This window comes from Zea mays, chromosome 6 (assembly GCF_902167145.1).
Source record: "Zea mays cultivar B73 chromosome 6, Zm-B73-REFERENCE-NAM-5.0, whole genome shotgun sequence".
Classification (NCBI taxonomy): domain Eukaryota; kingdom Viridiplantae; phylum Streptophyta; class Magnoliopsida; order Poales; family Poaceae; genus Zea; species Zea mays.
This window is the reverse complement of record NC_050101.1, coordinates 176,076,428-176,097,354: the sequence shown is the minus strand read 5'-3', so window position 1 is coordinate 176,097,354 and position 20,927 is coordinate 176,076,428. Positions and strand designations below refer to the sequence as shown.

Here is a 20,927-nt window from a genome sequence, read left to right as displayed (position 1 = left end):
TGCGCGTGCACACTTCAGTTAAAAGGAAAAAGAAAAGACGTTGCGTGCATTGCGCGCAATCCGAATTTTTTGTATTTTAGCCCTTAAACTGAAGTAAATTTACGTTTAGACCTAAAAAAATTTTAAATGCAGTTTTGGACCCTTAGCTCGGCGCCATAGGCTGTGGCGCCGAGCTAACACAGCTCGGCGCCACAGCCTATGGCGCCGAGCTGTGACGTGGCCGCAACGGCTAGCTGCGTCCAGGGCTGACCTAGCGCTGACGTGGCGGCGGCGCGGCCTCGTAGCTCGGCGCCACAGATCTTGGCGCCGAGCTACGAATTCCTATAAAAACGCCCGCGCGGCTGGCCGAGAGCAGCTCATTTCATCCCATTTCCAAACTTCGTCAAAATTTCCTGGATTCAAAGATTTGAGTTGGTTCACTTCGTAGACCAAGGTATGATTTCGAACTGATTCGTTTTGTATATTAGGTTTTTAGTTTAATAATTTGTATACACCTATTATATTATCATTTCGATTATTAGTTTGTGTAAACTTATTATAAAGCATAATAGGTACAAGTGATAATTATAATCGTTTATTAGATGAAAGACATGTACCGAGAGGCGTTGTGGCAGAAGAGAGGTCGTCCTCGGGAGTTATATCCGGACGTATCTAGTAAGGATGCTCCTGTTCCTCTTGAACTCCCCGTGCCTAACTGTGACTGTGGCAGACTGGCTTGGGTACATCAATCACAACATCCAGACACGGCTGCTCGCTGCTACTACCTTTGTGGCACTTTGGACGTACGTAGCTTATGACTTGTCACTTAATTTTGTTCGCATTCATTATTTTGTAGATATGTAATAGTGCATCTTTCAATTATTTTAGGGACATCAGAGGTGTTTCTTTTTCCAGTGGATTGATGGTCCTGATAAATTTGACCCTCGATATCTTCTTTTCGTTAATTGGTTGAGTGGAAGGACCACTCATGAGCGTTTTAAGCGTTGGGTACCTCCTCCCCCGAATCCTCCACCAATGACGGATGCGGAGAAGGAGGTAGCAACAGAAAGACGGATGGACTCACCGCCTCGATGCGATTGTGGAGACCGTGCTGTCATCGACGAAGACTATGACAAGCAGTTCTGTTGTCCGAACATTGATTATGTGAGCCCATTGATACGCTAAATGTATGAACTAGTTTTTATTTACAATAAATTACTAATTTTTTCTCTTGCAGCCATACGGGTGGCGTAAGTGTCGTTTCAGATAGTGGTTGTATGGTCCTTTGTCCCATTGGCCAGAGCCAGAGGTAAAGGAAAAGAGATACATGGGGTGGGCGGCAGAAGAGGTCAAATTTGATCCAGTACTCTGCAAATGTGGTATTGAAGCTAAGTATGGATTAGTTCCTTCGGAGCTTGGCGTTGGATATTTTTGTGGACATATGGTCGATTACGATGAGGTTGGTATTTTTTTTGCACCAGATGTAATGTTATAGCGGTACTTACTATTTTTTTGTAGGAGACGAGGAAATGCAGTTGGGAGAGTTACGACGACAAAGGAGAGGTGATGCGCACAATAGAGTCCAAGAGAATAATGGGACAGAAGATGCGTTGTGGATCTCGACTCGTTGATTCGTACATTAACGATCGCATACGCGACATGCGTAGGGAAGCAAAATCTGCCTTTTATGATAGCCTGAAGCGTGCAGAGTATAGGAGGTTGAAGGCGGCAGATGAGAAGAGAGCACAGGATGCAAGGGAATGGGAAGCGGCTCAAGCCGAGAAACAGATGTTGGATAATCTTGCTGATCGCCTCAAGGGAAGTAAGTGAGATAAATGATATTATAATTATGTTAGTACAATTTATTTATCCTGACTTTGCTAACTTAGTTTTCTCATTATATTTGCAGAGATTGGAAGCGGCGTAAACTATTTGGCCGATGAGGCGCATGCGAGATATGTTCAGGATAAAATGGCAACGGTTGAGCTGATGGAGGAGGAGGACGACGACACATCTAGATTGAGTGAGCTTATCGCCCTCGCAGAGGCAGGATTACATGAAGAAGAGGAGGACGACATGTCAAGGTTGAGTGAACTCATAGCACTAGCTGAGGCTGGATTACGTGCTCAAGAGGAAGAGGATGAGTTTATGTCACAGGCCACCGCAGAGGTAGAGGCAGCTTATTACAAGAAGAAGTCTGATGAGGCTGAGGCTGAGGATGAGCTATTCTCCCAAGCTGCAGATGAAGCAGAAGCCAATTATTACAAAAGAACTGGTGACAAGTGTGATGCAGGACAATGCAGCAAGTGGAATGAGGTTGTTGTTGAGGATTGCGCGACGGATGACTCCGAAGATGAGTTACTCATAGATTGTGATTCAGACTGAAGAATTGTAGCCTATTATGTAGTATTTACGTATCAAAAATAATTTAGAACTCTAAAGATGCGTTACTTATTGCTTATTATGTTTTTTACAGTTCACAAAAATTTTTTGCAAGAGTTCCCCTTGTTTTATTAACAACCACAGTTCAAATAATCACATATTATAAGACATATAAGCATTTCAACATATAATACATCACAAAATAACATCGAATATAAAAACATCCACAGAACATAGTTCTTCATATAATGTCCACAAACAAAGTCCAAAATATAAGTTCCCCAACATATAGTCTAAAACATATAACATAGTTCATATTACAACGTCTCCAGCATAAGTCCAAATCACACAGTCCATATCACAAAAGTATTCATTTCCTCCTAGTCTTACCCTTGCCCTTGGCCCAAGAGCGTCGGTGCCTGGAGTGTAAGGGTCTCGTGGACGCCTTCTACGTGGTGTCAGCTGTGATGGCTGAGTTGTAGGAGCATCCTGCAACTGAGACGGTCCAATCTCCACCTGACCTGCGGCGCCAGCGCCAGCGCCAGCGTCGTCGTCGTCATCGTCGTCATCGTCGTCGTCCTGGGCCACGTTCTCAAACGTGTCCCGCGTCGATCGCGACGAGCTGAGTCCTGCTGTAGATGGTCCAACTGCACAAATGGGAGGCTGAATGTCCTGCTGCATACGAGGCACAGGCAGCTGCACGTCAACGCCCGCTAGAGACCGGCATCCACACCGAGCCGCTGCTCGACGAAGACGACGTGATACCCTCTGTAATCGAAATGTTAGTTAAAGACATATGTTACAACATACAAATAAACAAGTTTTCTGTTAGACATTGATACTCACTGATAGTAACGATAGCGTAGTAGTATCTGAAGTTCTCTGTGAGATACGCTCGAGTTCAACAACAGATACGAGCATAGAGTTTCCCTATCACAAGTTAAGACATTACGATGCTCAAAAGTAGACATAAAACATTGAATTGAAATCTCTAATTTTAGTAAAGAAATAGTTACCACTCTATCAAGGATTGGAGCAGCCTCAATTTGGGATCCGTGCCGAGCAGCTATGTCGAAAGTTGTGTCTTCGTCGTCTGACGATTCTTGCTCGGCGTAGTCTGCTGCTGTCCACTGTCCCTTCAGCTTGCACCTAGTCACACCAGAATACCAAATCAAATACCTCCGGAAGTTGTAGTTTGTGTGCGCCTGATCATTCTCATAGTTCAGATCCCCCTGCTGGTTCCATTCATCAATGTAATCACGATGGTGCGTCTCGAAGTCCGTGACCTTCTTCTGTCTCTGTCTGTCGAACCTGCAAAAGTTAGAACCATATATTAGCGACTAACTGATATTTCAATTATTAGTTAGAATAACAAGTGCATGTAGTAACTCACTTATGAAGTTCTATTGAAGTCGAGAATGGCTCCACCGGAAACTCCTGGCGCAATCCGAACTGTCGAGCAACTCTGTGGGGCAAGTGGTACTCAACAGCATAAAAACAGATGAGGGGACACCTCATGAGGTAGATGTCCTCGTCTATTGAGCACATGCTGCTCAACTGTATGCTGGCGAAATATGGATCAAGATACGGTTGCCAAGTCACCTGCAAAAGTTTTAGAAAGCCCATGTAAGCACGCTGGTGTCGTGTGATAAAAGTAGAAAGGACATGTAAAAAGAAAAAAGGAGATAACTTACCATCGAAGGAGTAAGTGCGTCGAGCTCGTTTGAGTACTCCACGTAAGCACGCTGGTGTCGTGCGAATGGCTCCTCGACCTGGTCCCAGCGGTAAGCAGCCGTGGGCTTAAGCCGATGTCCGGCTACCACGAACCACTCACGAGGAGGAAACTCTCTGGGTCGCCCGACGGGTATGTGTGCCCACATCCACAGCTGTAGTAGGTAGACACATCCACCTAAGCTGGCGGTCCTCGACGAACGACGACAAGCCTCGTAAAGTTGCCTGTACAGGAAGGCCAACACTACTGAAGCCCAGCTGTAACCTCCGGTCGTATCCCAGTCAGTCAGGCAGGGCAGAAACATCCATGACGCGCTGTCGCCTGTCGCGTCTAGAAAAAGAACTGAACCAAAGAGATGGAGAATCCAAGCTCGACAATGGTATCCAACAGTCTGCTCATCTGCACCAGGTGGACACTGCCTCAAAAAGGGGGAAGTTAGCCTTGCTATGATCCTTTCGAAGAAGATTTTCTGCTAGATGTCGAGTGCACCATCTGTGGTGCATGGGTGCGTAGCCAGGAATCTGCTCTTGCACTGCATTAAGAATACCTTGGTGTCTGTCAGATATGACACCAACCTCGCGTCCAGGGCCTACGACATGGATGCGTACAAGCCGCAAGAACCAAGACCAACTATCTCTGTTCTCCCTCTCCACCAAAGCAAATGCCAAAGGAACCAGTGAGTTGTCTGCGTCGCATGATATGGCAACCAACAATGTGCCCTTATACTTCCCAAGCAGAAAAGTACCATCAATAGAGAGCACAGGACGACAATGCCTGAAGGCCTCTACGCACTGCGAGAAACACCAGAAAGCACGATAAAATATCTCTTTGCCGTTCCTCCATTCATTAGGTTTGGGGATGTACTCGTAATGCATGCCTGGGTTTTTTGCTTTCATTGCATTGAACAATGCTGGTAACTTCTCATAACCCTCCTCCCAATCCCCGTATATCATCTTCCATGCTCGCTGCTTTGCCCTCCATGCTTTCCCATATTTGATCCTGTAACCAAACAGCTCCGAAGTCATGGTCATAATTGACTTCACCTTCAAGTTTGGCTGACCCTTCAATATCCCCAATATCCTTTTCGCAATCAGGGTAGATGTCAACTGACGATGCTTAGAGCTCAGCTCTGTCTGGGCACAAGTGTGTGGACCTACAATTTTGGTGATCTTAAACTTTCCGGTGTCCTTCTGCCTTCGGGCACATACCCTCCAATTACATTCTGGCACCTCGCACACAACAGTGTAACGACGCTGTGCATACGAATGTCTCACCTTGAACGGCCTCTTCCGGTTCACAGAATATTCCTGTAGCCATCGTCTCAGTGTAGGCAGATCCTTGAAAAGTAAGCCAACCTTAATCTCAATGCTGTCGGCATTATCCGGAGCCTCTAGCAGTTCATCGTCACGTCCTTCAGCATACGCACGGGTGGAATGACTTAAACTGCTAAATTCATGTACTGCAGGGTCTCGCTCCGGACACAAACGTCTTATGAGTTCAATTTCTTACTCGGTCATTTCTTGAACCGGACGGTCATCATCAGAATCTAAGGCCCGTGCAGCTTCATATGGCTCCTCCTCATCCTCAATCTGAACATCAACATTATTGGATGCCCTGCATATGTTGTCCATATTATATGACACAGGCACATCAATCTGAACATCAGCATTATCGATATGTGGAGATCCTGCATCGGGTCGTAGCAAGAAAAACCATATTAAAAAGTCTAATCAAACGAAATAACGATGGATACGGACAATGTGTCGAAGACACTTACTAGGATGATCGTCAACTGGATCATACTCTTGGGGGGGTACCACCGCATTAGAAGCCCCACAAACGCCAGGAATAGGACGAGAAATCCCATACTCGTGCGGACCCGATTGAGCATCGGGCACAACAACGACTTCTTCATGAAGCTCTACCAAAGGAGCTTCAATACGAGATGCATTTGGCATTTGTGGAGATAACCCGACTGGACCTTCGCAATGACTAACAGGTAACTTTTGAATAACCACATCCAAACATGGTGGAACCATCGTCTTCACAATTCTTAAATATATCTCCCAATCATCTTCTAAAGTAATGGAGATCAACCGTCGGACAACTGTTCCATGTGTAATATGGGACAACAAACCCTGCATTGATATTCTAGGGTCGTTTATGTCCCACCTAATCTCCTCACAAGCTCGAGCCAAAAGCTTGTCAAAAGATGGTCTTTCAACGAACAACATGGTCACGATCTTCATACCATCAAAAGTAACACTCCCATAAGCATCTATCTCCACCCTTCCTCCATGGTATAGTGTTACTAGGCTGTCCATCTATTGCAAAAATGGATTACTAACTCAATAATGGCTATATACTTAAGCCTACTAACGTACTAAGTAATAAATATATATTAACTAATAACTATACAGTAAATATTAAATGAACACATCAAACGAAATTACATAATCTATAAATAATGTACGAAAACAATGTATACCTGAACGCGTACGAGTCCAGCTAACGGTGGAGAAGGTTAAGTCGGACGAACACCTACGTACAAAAAAACCAATTGTCAGTAAAAAATTTGGCAGCACCTCCCCTGTAAAGTGATGTTTATAGAACCTGCGAATAAACGACAACACGATGGTTGCCAACACAGAAAACATGTAATATCAATGCGCTAAACAAAATGGTAACTATATAATCACTAAGAATTTACTAAACACTAACAATATACTACGCAACAAACTAGCTAACTATTTTAATAAACAATAACAACAAACTATCTAACTATTTACTAAATAATAAATAAGTGGATACCTAACTAATTACTACTAGTTTACAAATTAAGAAATTAAAAAAAATGGTCGGTAATGGAAGCGGGAGCTACCGGGGACGGAGCGGGCGGTGGCGGCAGTGGGCTTCGTGGGGAGCTCGGGCGCGGCAGTGGGCGGGCGGAGCTCCGGCGACCTCGGGGCGGCAGTGGGCGGGCGGGCGGAGCTCCGGCGACCTCGGGGCGGCAGTGGGCGGAGCTCGGGCGCGGCAGAGGGCGGGCGGCGGCGACCGAGCTCGGGGGAGCTCGAGCGGGCGGCGAGCTCGGGCGAGCTAGGGCGACGTCGGGCGGGGCTCGCGGCGGCGAGCCGGAGCGGGCGGGCGGCGGCGAGCCGGAGTCCTGGCAGGCGGCGGCGATTGAGGACGGCGGCGGCGGCGTTGGTTTGGAACGAGCAGAAGACAAGAAACGCGCGCACAGAGAAGGCGGTTTGCAGTTTTTTCCTAGCTCGGCGCCAAGATCTGTGGCGCCGAGCTAGGTGCCACGCGGGACTGCCACGTCAGGAAGCTCGGCGCCACCGTCTGTGGCGCCGAGCTAAGGGTCCAAAACTGCATTTAAAATTTTTTTAGGTCTAAACGTGAATTTACTTCAGTTTAAGGGCTAAAATACAAAAAATTCGGGCGCTTGTCGCTGCCGCAGATCAACGGACCATGGAGCATGTCCGTTAAAGATCAGTGACAGCGAGGTCAAACCCTGCTGCATGCGTTGCGTTCATTACCGGAGGAGAGCTGTGTAGGCTGCGGCCTGCTTGCACCTCTGCCACTCTGCCGACGACAAACAAACCCGCCCTTTTGACTCTTCTGCTGTGCCTGTGTGCGTCGGATCGGATCAGTGCTGCGTACGTGCGAGAGAGACGAGACCGGTGCACACCGTGCACGACGTACAGAGAGAGAGAGAGAGAGAGAGAGAGAGAGAGAGAGAGAGAGAGAGAGAGAGAGAGAGAGAGAGAGAGAGAGAGAGAGATTGGGCCGGGGAGACCGACCGGAGAGTTGAGACGGCGACGAGCCACTGCCAGTCGCCAGAGCCCAGAGCCGTCCGGTTGGTCTGCCGAACCCTGGACTGGTCGTCTGGACAGAAGGGCAGCCCGGGCGGATGGAATGGAAGGCAGGTTGCGCACGGGAGAGGCCTGCCCACACGTAACGTATGTTCCCTGCCTACATCCTCGTAACGTCCAGCAACAGTGGCAGTGCCGCACACAACACAAGGACGTAAATTGTTTGAAAATACTAGCAATATTTGTATTTCTTAATAGATTCAGGGGTTGTTTGTTTTAGGATTATTGATCTGGACAGGTTAACAAACACGTCCTTACTATTTAAAAACAAGAACGACAACTGTTTTAGAGAAGAAAAAAACAAAAACGTCAATTGTTTTGGAACTGGATGGGGGCACTGCATGCAGAACTTGCATCGGGATGCATGCATGGCTTATTTCATTTCTCACCAGACGATAACAAAGCAAAAAAACACAGTTTGGTCCATGACTCCTGACTCCAAATACATATGCATGCAGGGCAAAATATACCTAGGTACGTACGTGCTTAAGGTAAGGAAAATGATGCAGATCAAATGCGTGGACCAATTAGCGCTGTCGCTAGCTCTTCGTCATCCGCGGCACGCCTTCGATCGATCGATCGATACTAGTTGACGCAGACGTGCAGCTCCATATCGTCATTCAGTTATTAGTCGCCTGCTGTGAGTGCAAAATAAACCAAGGTGCTATAGAAATGCTTATGACGACCGAGATAGCTGTGCTGCATATAGCTAGGTTACCATGAGCACGTAGTAGAGAGTGTCCTGCTGGAGCGGCTCCACCGTGACGCCGGACTCGTCGACGGGGACCGCCTCGCCGGTGTGGCGCGCCAGAAGGGCGGCCTCGCCGAACGCCAGCCTCACGTCCAGGCGCATCGACGCCGGCACGCTGAACTGCGCGGTGGCGGTGGCCGCGCACGTCACGGCGTCCCGGGCCACGGCCACCACCGTCGCCGTCGGCGTCGGCGGCGTCTCCCCCATCAGCAGCCCAGCAGCATCCAACAGCCCTGCTCACACAGATAGATAGCCGTTAGTTGAGTGGAATCATTATTGCCGATCGAGAGCCTTTCCAAGCTTGGCAGAAGCTATCTCTAGCTATACGATGAATGGCCTAGCTACCCAGCTTGCTAGCTACCACCTATAGCTAGCAGGCTAGTATGTAGCTAGCTTCCGTGTGAGATCAACAGCGAGATTTTCATCAAAGGTTTTTTTTTTCTCGGAGATCGATCGATCTATCTAACAGGAGAGGAGAGGAGAGCAGAGGAGACGATTTGACAGCCATCAAGCTCAATCTTTTCAGCAAACGTACGTACGCGCGTGCAGAAATGAAGCCCTCTCTATACGAGTAGACGTGTCACACCCCCTTGAAGAAAGCACCCCGACAAGACTACACACAAGGACGCCATTCATGACCCAAGTTGCCACTGTGTCTACCGGAAGGTGCCAATCTGCTATTGGATCTCCACGGTTCATTTCGTATCTCTCTGTGCACGTACGTCAAGTCTTTTCACACATACTACTACTACGTACTAAATCAGGTACGGAGTAGCATTGTACCATGTTCGTGCATATGATGCCAATCAAACAATCAACATGCAGATTAGTTTGCAGTTAGTAATGCCACAAAATTCTCTCTTGGATTCTTATGCTCAAACCTTGAAACAGCCAACGTGTTTACTACGTACAGACTTCTTCGTCGACATGTGTGTATTAGTACTGCGTGTATATGTACATTCATTACCGGAATCAGCAGCTTTGCCGCACTCGGCAAAGAGCCGGATTCAGTTAGTGACTCTAGTACTGTACGGCATTGCACGTACCGTACTCTCCCAAGAGCCTCTACTGCTTTCCCAACTTTTGGTTCTTTCAACCTCTCTACTGCTCCTATCGGACAAGTTGCGGGCTTGTTTGAGAGCAAGAAGTATATGTGAAGGAGATTGTAGGGTTTCAACAGGTGAAAGTGTAACCTTGTCATGGAAATGTCCATCTCCAGCGAGCTATACGTCAACAGCTGGGGGTGCGCACACAGCGTGACAAGATCGGTGCATGCACAGTGGATTTTACATGCATGCATGCCTAACCTTGTCTCATTGCCTGCGAACACACACCATGCAGCACCGTATGCATGCGTACATTGGCATTGGCATCCGATGTGGTCGCAGGAAAATTTGGAGCCATGGATCCGGCCTTATCTATCATCGAAGTGGCATGTCCTCCCCTTTGCCGAGCTCACTACAGCCAAGCTTGCAAGCAGATCGAGACAGCGCAGGCCAGGCACGAGGACGATTAGAGATGGCAATGGGTAAATACCCACCGGTTATTACTACCCCATATTCATACCCACGACACAAAAATAATCCCATCGGATCACCCATATACGCTGGCGGGTATGGATTTACCCCCATACCCATACTCATGTGGGTATGGGTCACCCATCGGGTCACCCGTACTCACAAAAGCTAAACATCTATCAAAATATTATATGATACAAATGTCAAGTATATCCATCTAAATACCATTACAAAATTTCTAGCATCATTTAACCATCCATTCAACACAACAAAGATAACTGGATAAAGTAGTAACACTAGGATAATACTACATAGCACATTACATGTTTTATTACATGGTCATTAAATTGTCGTTAAGTCTTCTATGACATTATGGCCTAAAAGTTTGTTAAATAGTAAAAAAGATGGATGACTAAAGTCAAAGTTCATGCTTGGTTTAAGTTTATATTAGGTATTTTATACCCGCGGGTTAACGGGTATGAGTGAAGCCGGAATGTTCTAATACCCGTTTACCCATTGGGTGGAGATTTTTGCCCAATAACAGACCCACGGGTAGAATATTTAGCCCACATACATACCCTAATGGAGTAAATACCCATCGGGTATCGGGTCGCGGGTACCCATTGCCATCTCTAAGGACGATGCGTGCAGTAGTGCAGGCACGGCAGAACGTGGAGGAGCTAGGCCCGGCCAGGCCGGCATTCTATGCGCATGCATGCCATTACAACACAAGCTTTTGCACGAACAAAGAACCATGCTTGTGGGAACGAAGAAAGCTAGCTAGAGGCCTAGAGACAAGAATGAAACGTACGTGCCTGCATATGATCAAAGCTAATTACTCTCACGCACCTTGCAACTGGTCGCTCGCCGCAGAGCTTGGAAGCAGCGTGGCCGTACCGGCGGCGGCATCTGCAGCGAGAGGGGCCGGAGCGACAGCCGCAGCAGCGGTCGTCGTCGCGCCCGCCAAGCCGTAGTAGTGGAGTAACCCCAGCCTGGACTTCTCGTCGTCCCTGATCACGGCGCTCACGGCGTCGATCTTGCTATTGCTATTGCCCATATCAGAGCCGCAGGTGGTGCTGTTCCAGAACTGGTGGCCATGGCCGAGTCCCTTGGTGGGGACGACGCTGATGTCGGCGCAGTAGTCTTGCCTTAGAGCTTCGTTGCACAGGCCAAAGAGCACGCTGGGTGAGAGCGAGACGGGCCGGTGTATGGCCGCCGGGGGCTCGTGTGTGTGGTGGGAGTGGCCGTCGAGGACGCCACCGAGCTCGGTGGCCGGCAGGTAATAATGCTGCTGTCCGCCCTGCTGCCACTGCGGAAGGAACTGCTCCGGAGAGGCGATCACCGTATCGGGCATCGGCGGCGCGGCAGGCGCCATGATCTGGCTGTGGTACTGATAGTAGAGCTGGCGCGCGGCCAGAGCGGCCGACGACGACGGCAGCGGCGTAAGCAGGTCCATGGCCGTCGTCGGCATCACGCCCTGCTGGCGGAAGACAGCAGCCGGCGCGGCGCCTGCGGGAGAAGCAAGCGCGACGGCGGTCGTCGGGGTCACGGTCACCGACTTGCTCGATGATGACCCCGAGGACCGGTCGGAGGACGACGAGGACGAGGACGTGGGCGGCGCCACGGGAGCAGCGGCCGCGAGCTGCAGGTTCCTGGGAGGCGTCACGGGCGCCGGGGCGCACGCGCGCGCCTGCAGGGCGGAGCGGCCCGAGCCCGACGGCTGCAGCTGCCCCGCGGCGCGCAGCTTGTGCTTGGTGCGGGACTTGCGGTTCTGGAACCAGTAGAAGACGTTGGCGTCGCCGACGGGCCCGTACTCCTGCAGTTGGAGGCGGATGCGGCGGATCTCGTCGCGCGGCGGGTTCACCATGCCGGAGTTGAAGATCCCTTCCAGGATCCTGATCTGCTCCGGCCGCGGGTTCCACCGCGGCCTCGGCTCCGGGTTCCTTCCGCCGTTCTCCTCGCACCCTGGGACGAAGTAAGCACACATCTCAGCGGATCTAGGGCGGCAATAACCAGGCTCCAAGAAACCAAACCCTAGCTAGCGACGTAGTATATGCTAGCTTGCCGGTGATCGAGCATGCAGCGAGAAACAGTAACATGCAGGTAAAGGCGGTGCAACATGCTTGTAGTTGTAGATAAGACTAAAGAGACATGCAGAGCATACTTGAGGACATGAGTGAGGACTTGCCGCCGTTGTTCATGTCAGGCTGCGGCTGCGGCTGCTGGAAGTTGCAGGCGAGACTGGACCTGTACATGCTCGGCCAGTGCCTGTTCGAGGACGCCATATGCTGCTGCTCCGACGTGCGCTTTTATCGACGGGTTGCTGCCTTCTTCCCTTGTTGCCTTGGGCAAGACAGCTGGGGTGGTCGTCTCGTCTGTGCTCGATCGATGATGATGGGTGCGTCACTGCTGGTGAGATGGGGTGAGAGGGGGCAAGGAGAGCAGATCGATCGATCGGTCGGCCAGGGCAAAGGGGGTGTGTTGCGTCTCCACAGCTAGCTGTTGCTGCTCCTGTAGCCTGTAGAGGAACAGTGTGGGAATCGGGGAGGGGACGAAGAACCCTATGGATTTCGCTATGGCTCTTCTTCTCCTCTCTTCCCGGCTGCATGCTTATAGTTATAGATGGCTTTCTCACCTACTACGATACTCCCTCCGTTTTTTTTAAAAGTATCGCTATTAATGCACCACTCCCACCTCCTTCCTTTTGTTTTGCTAGATCCCTTGGAATTGTGCGAGCTAGCGTAGAAAACGGAGGGATGATGACTGGTGAAGGCAGGGTGGTAGGGGGAGGCCGGGAGCAGGGCTGGATCTTGCTTGCATGGTAGGGGCGAAATTGAAGAGGGGTACTGATGGATGGGAACATGGACATGCCTAGCTACAGTGCTGATGGCTCCTAGGAGTAGCTGTAGTAGATGAAAAGTACGCTGTGATTTGATCCTTCTTCCAGTTTGTCAAGCAAGGATGACATGGGCAAGCAGTGGCAGGTGCCGTTCTGCTGCCCTTCTCTGTTACTGCCTCCGTAGCACAACGGAGTAGACGGGAATTACATGTTGTATCATTTAGGTCCTCGCAAGTTTCAAAATCAGGAAAACGAATGCTAGAAATTGGCTGACACATCGAAAACCAGATTTGCTTAAGCCAAATGATGTGGTGTGCCAAATTGATGAATCAAAGGATGCAAGTAGAGACTAGAGATGGCCAAACGGGCGGCCCGACCCAGCCCAGCCCGGGCCCGATGAAGTCCGGCCCATTTTGGGCTTGCCAGGCACGGTTAGAAAACCGGGCTAGGCCGTTGTAGCGCCCCAGTCATTTGGGACTTAAATGTGATACAATTACTAGTCTCAGGAGGATAGTAAACACATTTATACAACAGATGATTCTAGATCTGCTTAAACGAGACAAACCTATAAAGGTAGCGATCAACTTTAAAAGTTGGTCCACAACTCGGGACATATCATCAGAGTGGGGCTGAAGCAACCCGATATATGCAGCGAAAAAAATCAGCGGTCCAACAGCCACAGGCAAGGTTGGGAACAGCCGTAACTCTTACCCGATCTCCTTTTTCTGAAAAACAACAAATAAGCAAGGGTGAGTACAAACGTACTCAGCAGCCCACCTTCACCCGCGGAATGGGGAAATCAGATATAATGCATGGAATATGTGGAGCTCAGAATATTTTGCAGAAACAGCAATATTTTATACAGGGTTGTTTTGTAAAACATTTTGTATTTTGCAAAACGCATCCTCTCCCAAAGGAGCAGGAAGTTTTTCAATATAGAATAAAATCCCCTGGACTAAACCATCCAGGTATCTCAGTAGTTTCCCACTGGTTTTCATTTTCAAAAACAGCTACTGGACTTCCCGTCCACCATACCTCACGGCTCAACCGCCGGACCTTTTAAAAACCACTTTTCTCAAACTCACCTTTTTTGAAAACAAAACACTAATTTTCATACCACACCAGACTCGTCCATACCAGTGGACACGGACTATTCGAATAGGTTTTTAAACTCTGCGCAGAGGTGTACACTTTACCCACTAGTCCGGCTCTGCGATCTCATAGCTAGTGACATCCGAAACCGAATCTCTTTCTTTCCTCGCACGTCCTTACCGTAGCGGTTATACCGGAAGGAGTCAGGCCACCACCATGCCCAAACTAGACAAAACATTCCCCCTCCTTATCCTCCCGGTGCTCCCTAGCCTTCATACCCTAGGGTTTGGACCGTACGAGTTCAGATTGAGTGATTGACCATACAGTCTCTGAAAGGGAATTAGGCTTACACCTATTTCCTATAACTAATTTTGGTGGTTGAATTGCCTAACACAAATAATTGGACTAACTAGTTTGCCCAAGTTTATAAGTTCTACAGGTACCAAAGGTTCACCATAAGCCAATAAAAAAATCAAGAGAAAGGGTTCAAACAAAGGAGCAAGGACCAACCGAAGGCACCCTGGACTGGTGCACCGGATTGTCCGGTGCACCACCAGACAGTGTCCGGTGCACCAGGGAAGGTCGACTTCAAACTCTTCACCTTCGGGAATTCTCGGAGCCGGCGCGCTATAATTCACCGGACTGTCCGGTGTACACCGGACAGTGTCCGGTGCACCAGAGGACTCCAGTGCAAACTCGTCGTCTTCGGGAAAATCCAGAGGCAATTCCACTATAATTCACCGGACTGTCCGGTGTACACCGGACAGTGTCCGGTGCTCCAAAGAAGAGCGGCCTCAGGAACTCGCTAGCTTCGGGAAACTGCAACGGCTGCTCTGCTATAATTCACCGGACATGTCCGGTGTACACCGGACTGTCCGGTGTAACTGCGGGGCAATGGCTACGACGGCGCCAACGGCTACCTGCAGCGCATTTATTGCGCGCCAGCGGACGCAGAAGTCAGGAACACCCATACTGGCGCACCGGACACTCTACAGTACATGTCCGGTGCGCCACCGGACATCCAAGCGGGCCCAGAAGACAGAGCTCCAACGGTCGGAACCCAACGGCTTTGGTGACGTGGCTGGCGCACCGGACATGTCCGGTGTGCACCGGACTGTCCGGTGCACCATACGACAGACAGCTTCCACCAAACGGCTAGTTTGGTGGTTGGGGCTATAAATACCCCCAACCACCCCACATTCAAGGCATCCAAGTTTTCCCACTTCAACTACTTACAAGAGCTCTAGCATTCAATTCTAGACACACCAAAGTGATCAAATCCTCTCCAAACTCCACACAACGCCCTAGTGATTAGTGAGAGAGATTTGCTTGTGTTCTTTCGAGCTCTTGCGCTTGGATTGCTTTCTTCCTTCTTTGATTCTTCATTGCGATCAAACTCACTTGTAATTGAGGCAAGAGACACCAATCTTGTGGTGGTCCTTGTGGGAACTTTGTGTTCCAAGCATTTGAGAAGATAAAGCTCACTCGGTCCGAGGGACCGTTTGAGAGAGGGAAAGGGTTGAAAGAGACCCGGTCTTTGTGACCTCCTCAACGGGGAGTAGGTTTGCAAGAACCGAACCTCGGTAAAACAAATCCGCGTGTCACACTCTTCATTCGCTTGCGATTTGTTTTGCACCCTCTCTCTCGGACTCATTATTATTTCTAACGCTAACCCGGCTTGTAGTTGTGATTAATTTTGTAAATTTCAGTTTCGCCCTATTCACCCCCCCTCTAGGCGACTTTCAATTGGTATCAGAGCCCGATGCTTCATTAGAGCCTAACCGCTCGAAGTGATGTCGGGAGATCACACCAAGAGGGAGATGGAGACCGGCGACAAGCCCACTACGAGCCACGGGAGCACTTCATCGGAAGAGTCCCGCACCAAGAGGAAGGAGAATAAGAAGGACTCCTCCAAACGGAAGGAGAAAAGATCTTCTTCTTCACACCACAAAGAGAAGAAGGAAAAATCCTCTTCCCACAAGCCGCATCGGAGTGGGGACAAGAAAAAGAGGATGAGGAAGGTGGTCTACTACGAGACCGATTCTTCATCGACATCCACCTCCGGCTCCGACGCGGCGTCCGTCACTTCTAAGCGCCAAGAGCGTAAGAAGTATAGTAAGATCCCCTTACGCTACCCTCGCGTTTCTAAACATGCACCTTTGCTTTCCGTCCCATTAGGCAAACCACCAACGTTTGATGGTGAAGACTATGCTAGGTGGAGTGATTTAATGCGATTTCATCTAACCTCACTCCACAAAAGTATATGGGATGTTGTCGAGTTTGGTGCACAGGTACCATCTGTAGGGGATGACGACTATGATGTGGATGAAGTGGCCCAAATCGAGCACTTCAACTCCCAAGCCACAACCATTCTCCTCGCCTCTCTAAGTAGAGAGGAATATAACAATGTGCAAGGATTGAAGAATGCAAAGGAGATTTGGGACTTACTCAAGACCGTGCACGAAGGTGATGAACTCACCAAGATCACCAAGCGGGAAACGATCGAGGGGGAGCTTGGTCGCTTCCGTCTTCGCCAAGGGGAGGAGCCACAAGATATGTACAACCGGCTCAAAACCTTGGTGAACCAAGTGCGCAACCTCGGGAGCAAGAAATGGGATGACCACGAGGTGGTTAAGGTTATTTTGAGATCACTCATTTTCCTTAACCCTACTCAAGTACAATTAATTCGTGGTAACCCAAGATATACACTAATGACTCCCGAGGAAGTAATCGGGAATTTTGTGAGCTTTGAATGTATGATTAAAGGCTCAAAGAAGATCAACGAGCTTGATAAACCCTCCACGTCCGAAGCACAACCGGTGGCATTTAAGGCGACGGAGGAGAAGAAGGAGGAGTCTACACCGAGTAGACAACCAATTGACGCCTCCAAGCTCGACAATGAGGAGATGGCTTTAATCATCAAAAGCTTTCGCTAAATCCTCAAGCAACGGAAGGGGAAGGATTACAAATCCCATTCCAAGAAGGTTTGCTACAAGTGTGGTAAGCCCGGTCACTTTATTGCTAAATGTTCATTATCAAGTGATAGTGACAGGGATAACGACAAGGGCAAGAGGAGAGAAAAGAAGAGGTACCACAAGAAGAAGGGCGGCGATGCCCACGTGTGCCACGAGTGGAACTCCGACGAGAGCTCCACCGACTCCTCCGACGACGAGGACGCCGCCAACATCACCGTCACCAAGGGACTCCTCTTCCCCAACATCGGCCACAAGTGCCTCATGGCAAAGGACGGCAAAAGGAAGAAGGTTAAATCTAAATCCTCCACTAAATATGAGTCTTCTAGTGATGAAAATGCTAGTGATGAGGAGGATAACTTACGTACCCTTTTTGCCAACCTTAACATGGAACAAAAGGAAAAATTAAATGAATTAATTAGTGCCATTCATGAAAAGGATGACCTTTTGGATTCCCAAGAGGACTTCCTAATTAAGGAAAATAAGAAACATGTTAAGGTTAAAAATGCTTATGCTCTAGAAATAGAAAAATGTCAAAAACTATCTAGTGAGCTAAGCGCTTGCCATGACACTATTGCCAACCTTAGAAATGAAAATGCTAAATTAATTGCTAAGGTTGATTCTCATGTTTGTAATGTTTCAACTTCCAATCCTAGAGATGATAATGTTGATTTACTTGCTAGGATTGATGAGTTGAATATTTCTCTTGCTAGCATTAGAGATGAGAATGAGAAATTGTTTGCTAAGGCTAAAGAATTAGATGTTTGCAATGTTACAATTTCCAATCTTAGAGATAACAATGATATTTTGCGTGCTAAGATTGTTGAACTTAATTCTTGCAAACCCTCTACATCTACTATTGAGCATGTGTCTATTTGTGCTAGATGTAGAGATATTGATATTGATGCTATTCATGATCACATGGCTTTAATTAAACAACAAAATGATCATATAGCAAAATTAGATGCTAAAATTGCCGAGCATAACTTAGAAAATGAAAAGTTTAAATTTGCTAGAAGTATGCTCTATAATGGGAGACGCCCTGGCATCAAGGATGGCATTGGCTATAAAAGGGGAGACAATGTCAAACTTAGTGCCCCTCCCAAAAGATTGTCTAATTTTGTTAAGGACAAGGCTCCCATGCCTCAGGATAACGAGGGTTACATTTTATACCCTACCGGTTATCCCGAGAGCAAAATTAGGAGAACTCATTCTAGGAAGTCTCACTCTGGCCCTAATCATGCTTTTATATATAAGGGTGAGACATCTAGCTCTAGGCAACCAACCCATGCCAAGTTGCCTAAAAGGAAAACTCCTAATGCATCAAATGATCATGACATTTCATTCAAAACTTTTGATGCATCCTATGTTTTGACTAACAAATCCGGCAAGGTAGTTGCCAAGTTTGTTGGGGGCAAACACAAGGGCTCCAAGACTTGTGTTTGGGTACCCAAAGTTCTTGTTTCTAATGCCAAAGGACCCAAAACCGTTTGGGTACCTAAAGTCAAGAACTAAACTTGTTTTGTAGGTTTATGCATCCGGGGGCTCAAGTTGGATCATCGACAGCGGGTGCACAAACCACATGATAGGGGAGAAGAAGATGTTCTCCTCCTACGAGAAAAACCAACATCCCCAACTGAAAGTCGCCTAGAGGTGGGGTGAATAGGGCGAAACTAAAATTCTCAAAAATAATCACAACTACAAGCCGGGTTAGCGTTAGAAATATAATAGAGTCCACGAGAGAGGGTGCAAAACAAATCGCAAGCGAATAATGAAGTGAGACACGCGGATTTGTTTTACCGAGGTTCGGTTCTCTCAAACCTACTCCCCGTTGAGGAGGCCACAAAGGTCGGGTCTCTTTCAACCCTTACCCTCTCTCAAACGGTCCCTCGGACCGAGTGAGCTTCTCTTTCTCAAATCACTTGGAACACAAAGTTCCCACAAGGACCACCACAAATTTGGTGTCTCTTGCCTCAATTACAAGTGAGTTTGATCGCAATGAAAGAATCAAGAAAGAAGAAAGCAATCCAAGCGCAAGAGCTCGAAAGAACACAAGCAAATCTCTCTCTCTCTAATCACTAGATGATAGTCGCCTAGAGGGGGGGTGGATAGGCGAAACCTGGAAATCAAAACTTTATCCCCCAACTAGATCCTTTGATTAGTGGTTAGAACAAGATGAACAATTATCGGAGTATAAAAACTAAGTTCTTGCTAGTAAAGAGTATAGCTTTCAAATAATGTGGAAGTGATAAATCAATACAACTAATAAGTCTATGATAATAAAGCAAGAAAGCTTAGATGAAAAGAGCACTAACTCAAGTTCTTTCTTGCGGAGTGTTGCTTCACTTAAATGAGAGTTTAACTTGAAGCAACACCAAATGATATGAGCAAAGAATAGTGCAAGAGAACTTAGAGTAAGGGAAAGCAAACAAATCACAAGCAAAAGCACAATGAACACGGGTGATTTGTTTTACCGAGGTTCGGCCCTCGAAGGCCTAGTCCCCGTTGAGGAGTCCACTTAAGGACGGGTCTTTTTCAACCCTTTCCCTCTCTCCCGATCACACAAGGATCGGCGAGCTCTTCTTCTTCTCAAGGATCACTCTCGATCCCACAAGGATCACCACACTCTTTGGTGTCTCTTGCTAGCTTTTACAAGCCTCCAACACTTTGGAGGAAGTTTGAATGGGAGTCAAAACTCCACGCGCAAATGAACACAAAGATGTAGCTCACACTATCTCTTAATGAATCTCACAAGGCGCTAGTGCTAAACTCAATGAAGGAGCTCTCAATTGCTTGCTCTCTCTTTTGTGGCACTTGTGTTGGTTGTAGTGGACTAAATCTTGTGTATAGGATGGATCAATGAATATATGTGGTTGGGAGGGCTTGAGTATGTCAACTAGATGACTTGGAATGTTGCTTGGACTCCCACTCCTTGAAGTGGCCGGTTGGGGTGGTATTTATAGCCACCATCCAATTTTGTAGCCGTTGGAGAAGCTGCTGGCGATGGGCGCACCGGACATGTCCGGTGCGCCAGCCACGTCATCCTAGCCGTTGAGATTGGAGCAGGTCGACCGTTGGAGGCTTTGTCCTCATGTGGCACCGGACAGTCCGGTGCAGCACCGGACAGTCCGGTGCCCCTCTGACTTCTGCTCTGACACTCTGAATTCAACTGTACACTTTGCAGAGTCGACCGTTGCGCGCAGATGACCGTTGCTCCGCTGGCACACCGGACAGTCCGGTGTACACCGGACAGTCCGGTGAATTTTAGCGAACGAGCCGTTGGCGTTTCCCGAGGCTGGCGAGTTCCCGAGGCCGATCTCCCTTGGCGCACCGGACACTGTCCGGTGTACACCGGACAGTCCGGTGAATTATAGCCGAGTCGCCTCTGGGAATTCCCGAAGGTGGAGAGTTTAAGGCTGAGTCCCCCTGGTGCACCGGACATGTCCGGTGGCACACCGGACAGTCCGGTGCGCCAGACCAGGGGTGCCTTCGGTTGCCCCTTTGCTCCTTTGTTGAATCCAAAACTTGGTCTTTTTATTGGCTGAGTGTGAACCTTTTATACCTGTATAATCTATACACTTGGGCAAACTAGTTAGTCCAAAGATTTGTGTTGGGCAATTCAACCACCAAAAATAAATAGGGACTAGGTGTAAGCCTAATTCCCTTTCAATCTCCCCCTTTTTGGTGATTGATGCCAACACAAACCAAAGCAAATATAGAAGTGCATGATTGAACTAGTTTGCATAATGTAAGTGTAAAGGTTGCTTGGAATTGAGCCAATATAGCTA

The 20,927-nt window shown here is 48.3% G+C and overlaps 1 protein-coding gene across 2 annotated transcripts; it reads right to left on the bottom strand.

The window, feature by feature from the left end:
* Positions 1-8,285: 8,285 nt before the first annotated feature.
* On the bottom strand, positions 8,286-12,521 carry LOC103630735 (uncharacterized). 2 transcript variants are annotated; one of them, NM_001301554.2, is made up of 4 exons: positions 12,401-12,521; positions 11,086-12,201; positions 8,687-8,952; positions 8,286-8,606 (listed from the first exon to the last, which is right to left on the bottom strand). In NM_001301554.2, the coding sequence occupies exons 1-4, from the start codon at positions 12,519-12,521 to the stop codon at positions 8,589-8,591; spliced, it is 1,521 nt and encodes a 506-aa protein (NP_001288483.1). In that variant the 3' UTR covers positions 8,286-8,588. The 2 variants fall into 2 exon arrangements, with proteins under 2 accessions (NP_001288483.1, NP_001403178.1); NM_001416249.1 differs by having other exon boundaries at positions 8,286-8,603.
* Positions 12,522-20,927: the final 8,406 nt, after the last annotated feature.

Coding starts and splice junctions, on each gene's coding strand:
- LOC103630735 (NM_001301554.2), bottom strand. CDS start 12,521: ATGGCGTCCTCGAACAGGCACTGGCCGAGCATGTACAGGTCCAGTCTC. Junction 12,202..12,400: donor GTCCTCACTCATGTCCTCAA/GTATGCTCTGCA, acceptor ACTTCGTCCCAG/GGTGCGAGGAGAACGGCGGA. Junction 8,953..11,085: donor GGCGAGCGACCAGTTGCAAG/GTGCGTGAGAGT, acceptor CTGTGTGAGCAG/GGCTGTTGGATGCTGCTGGG.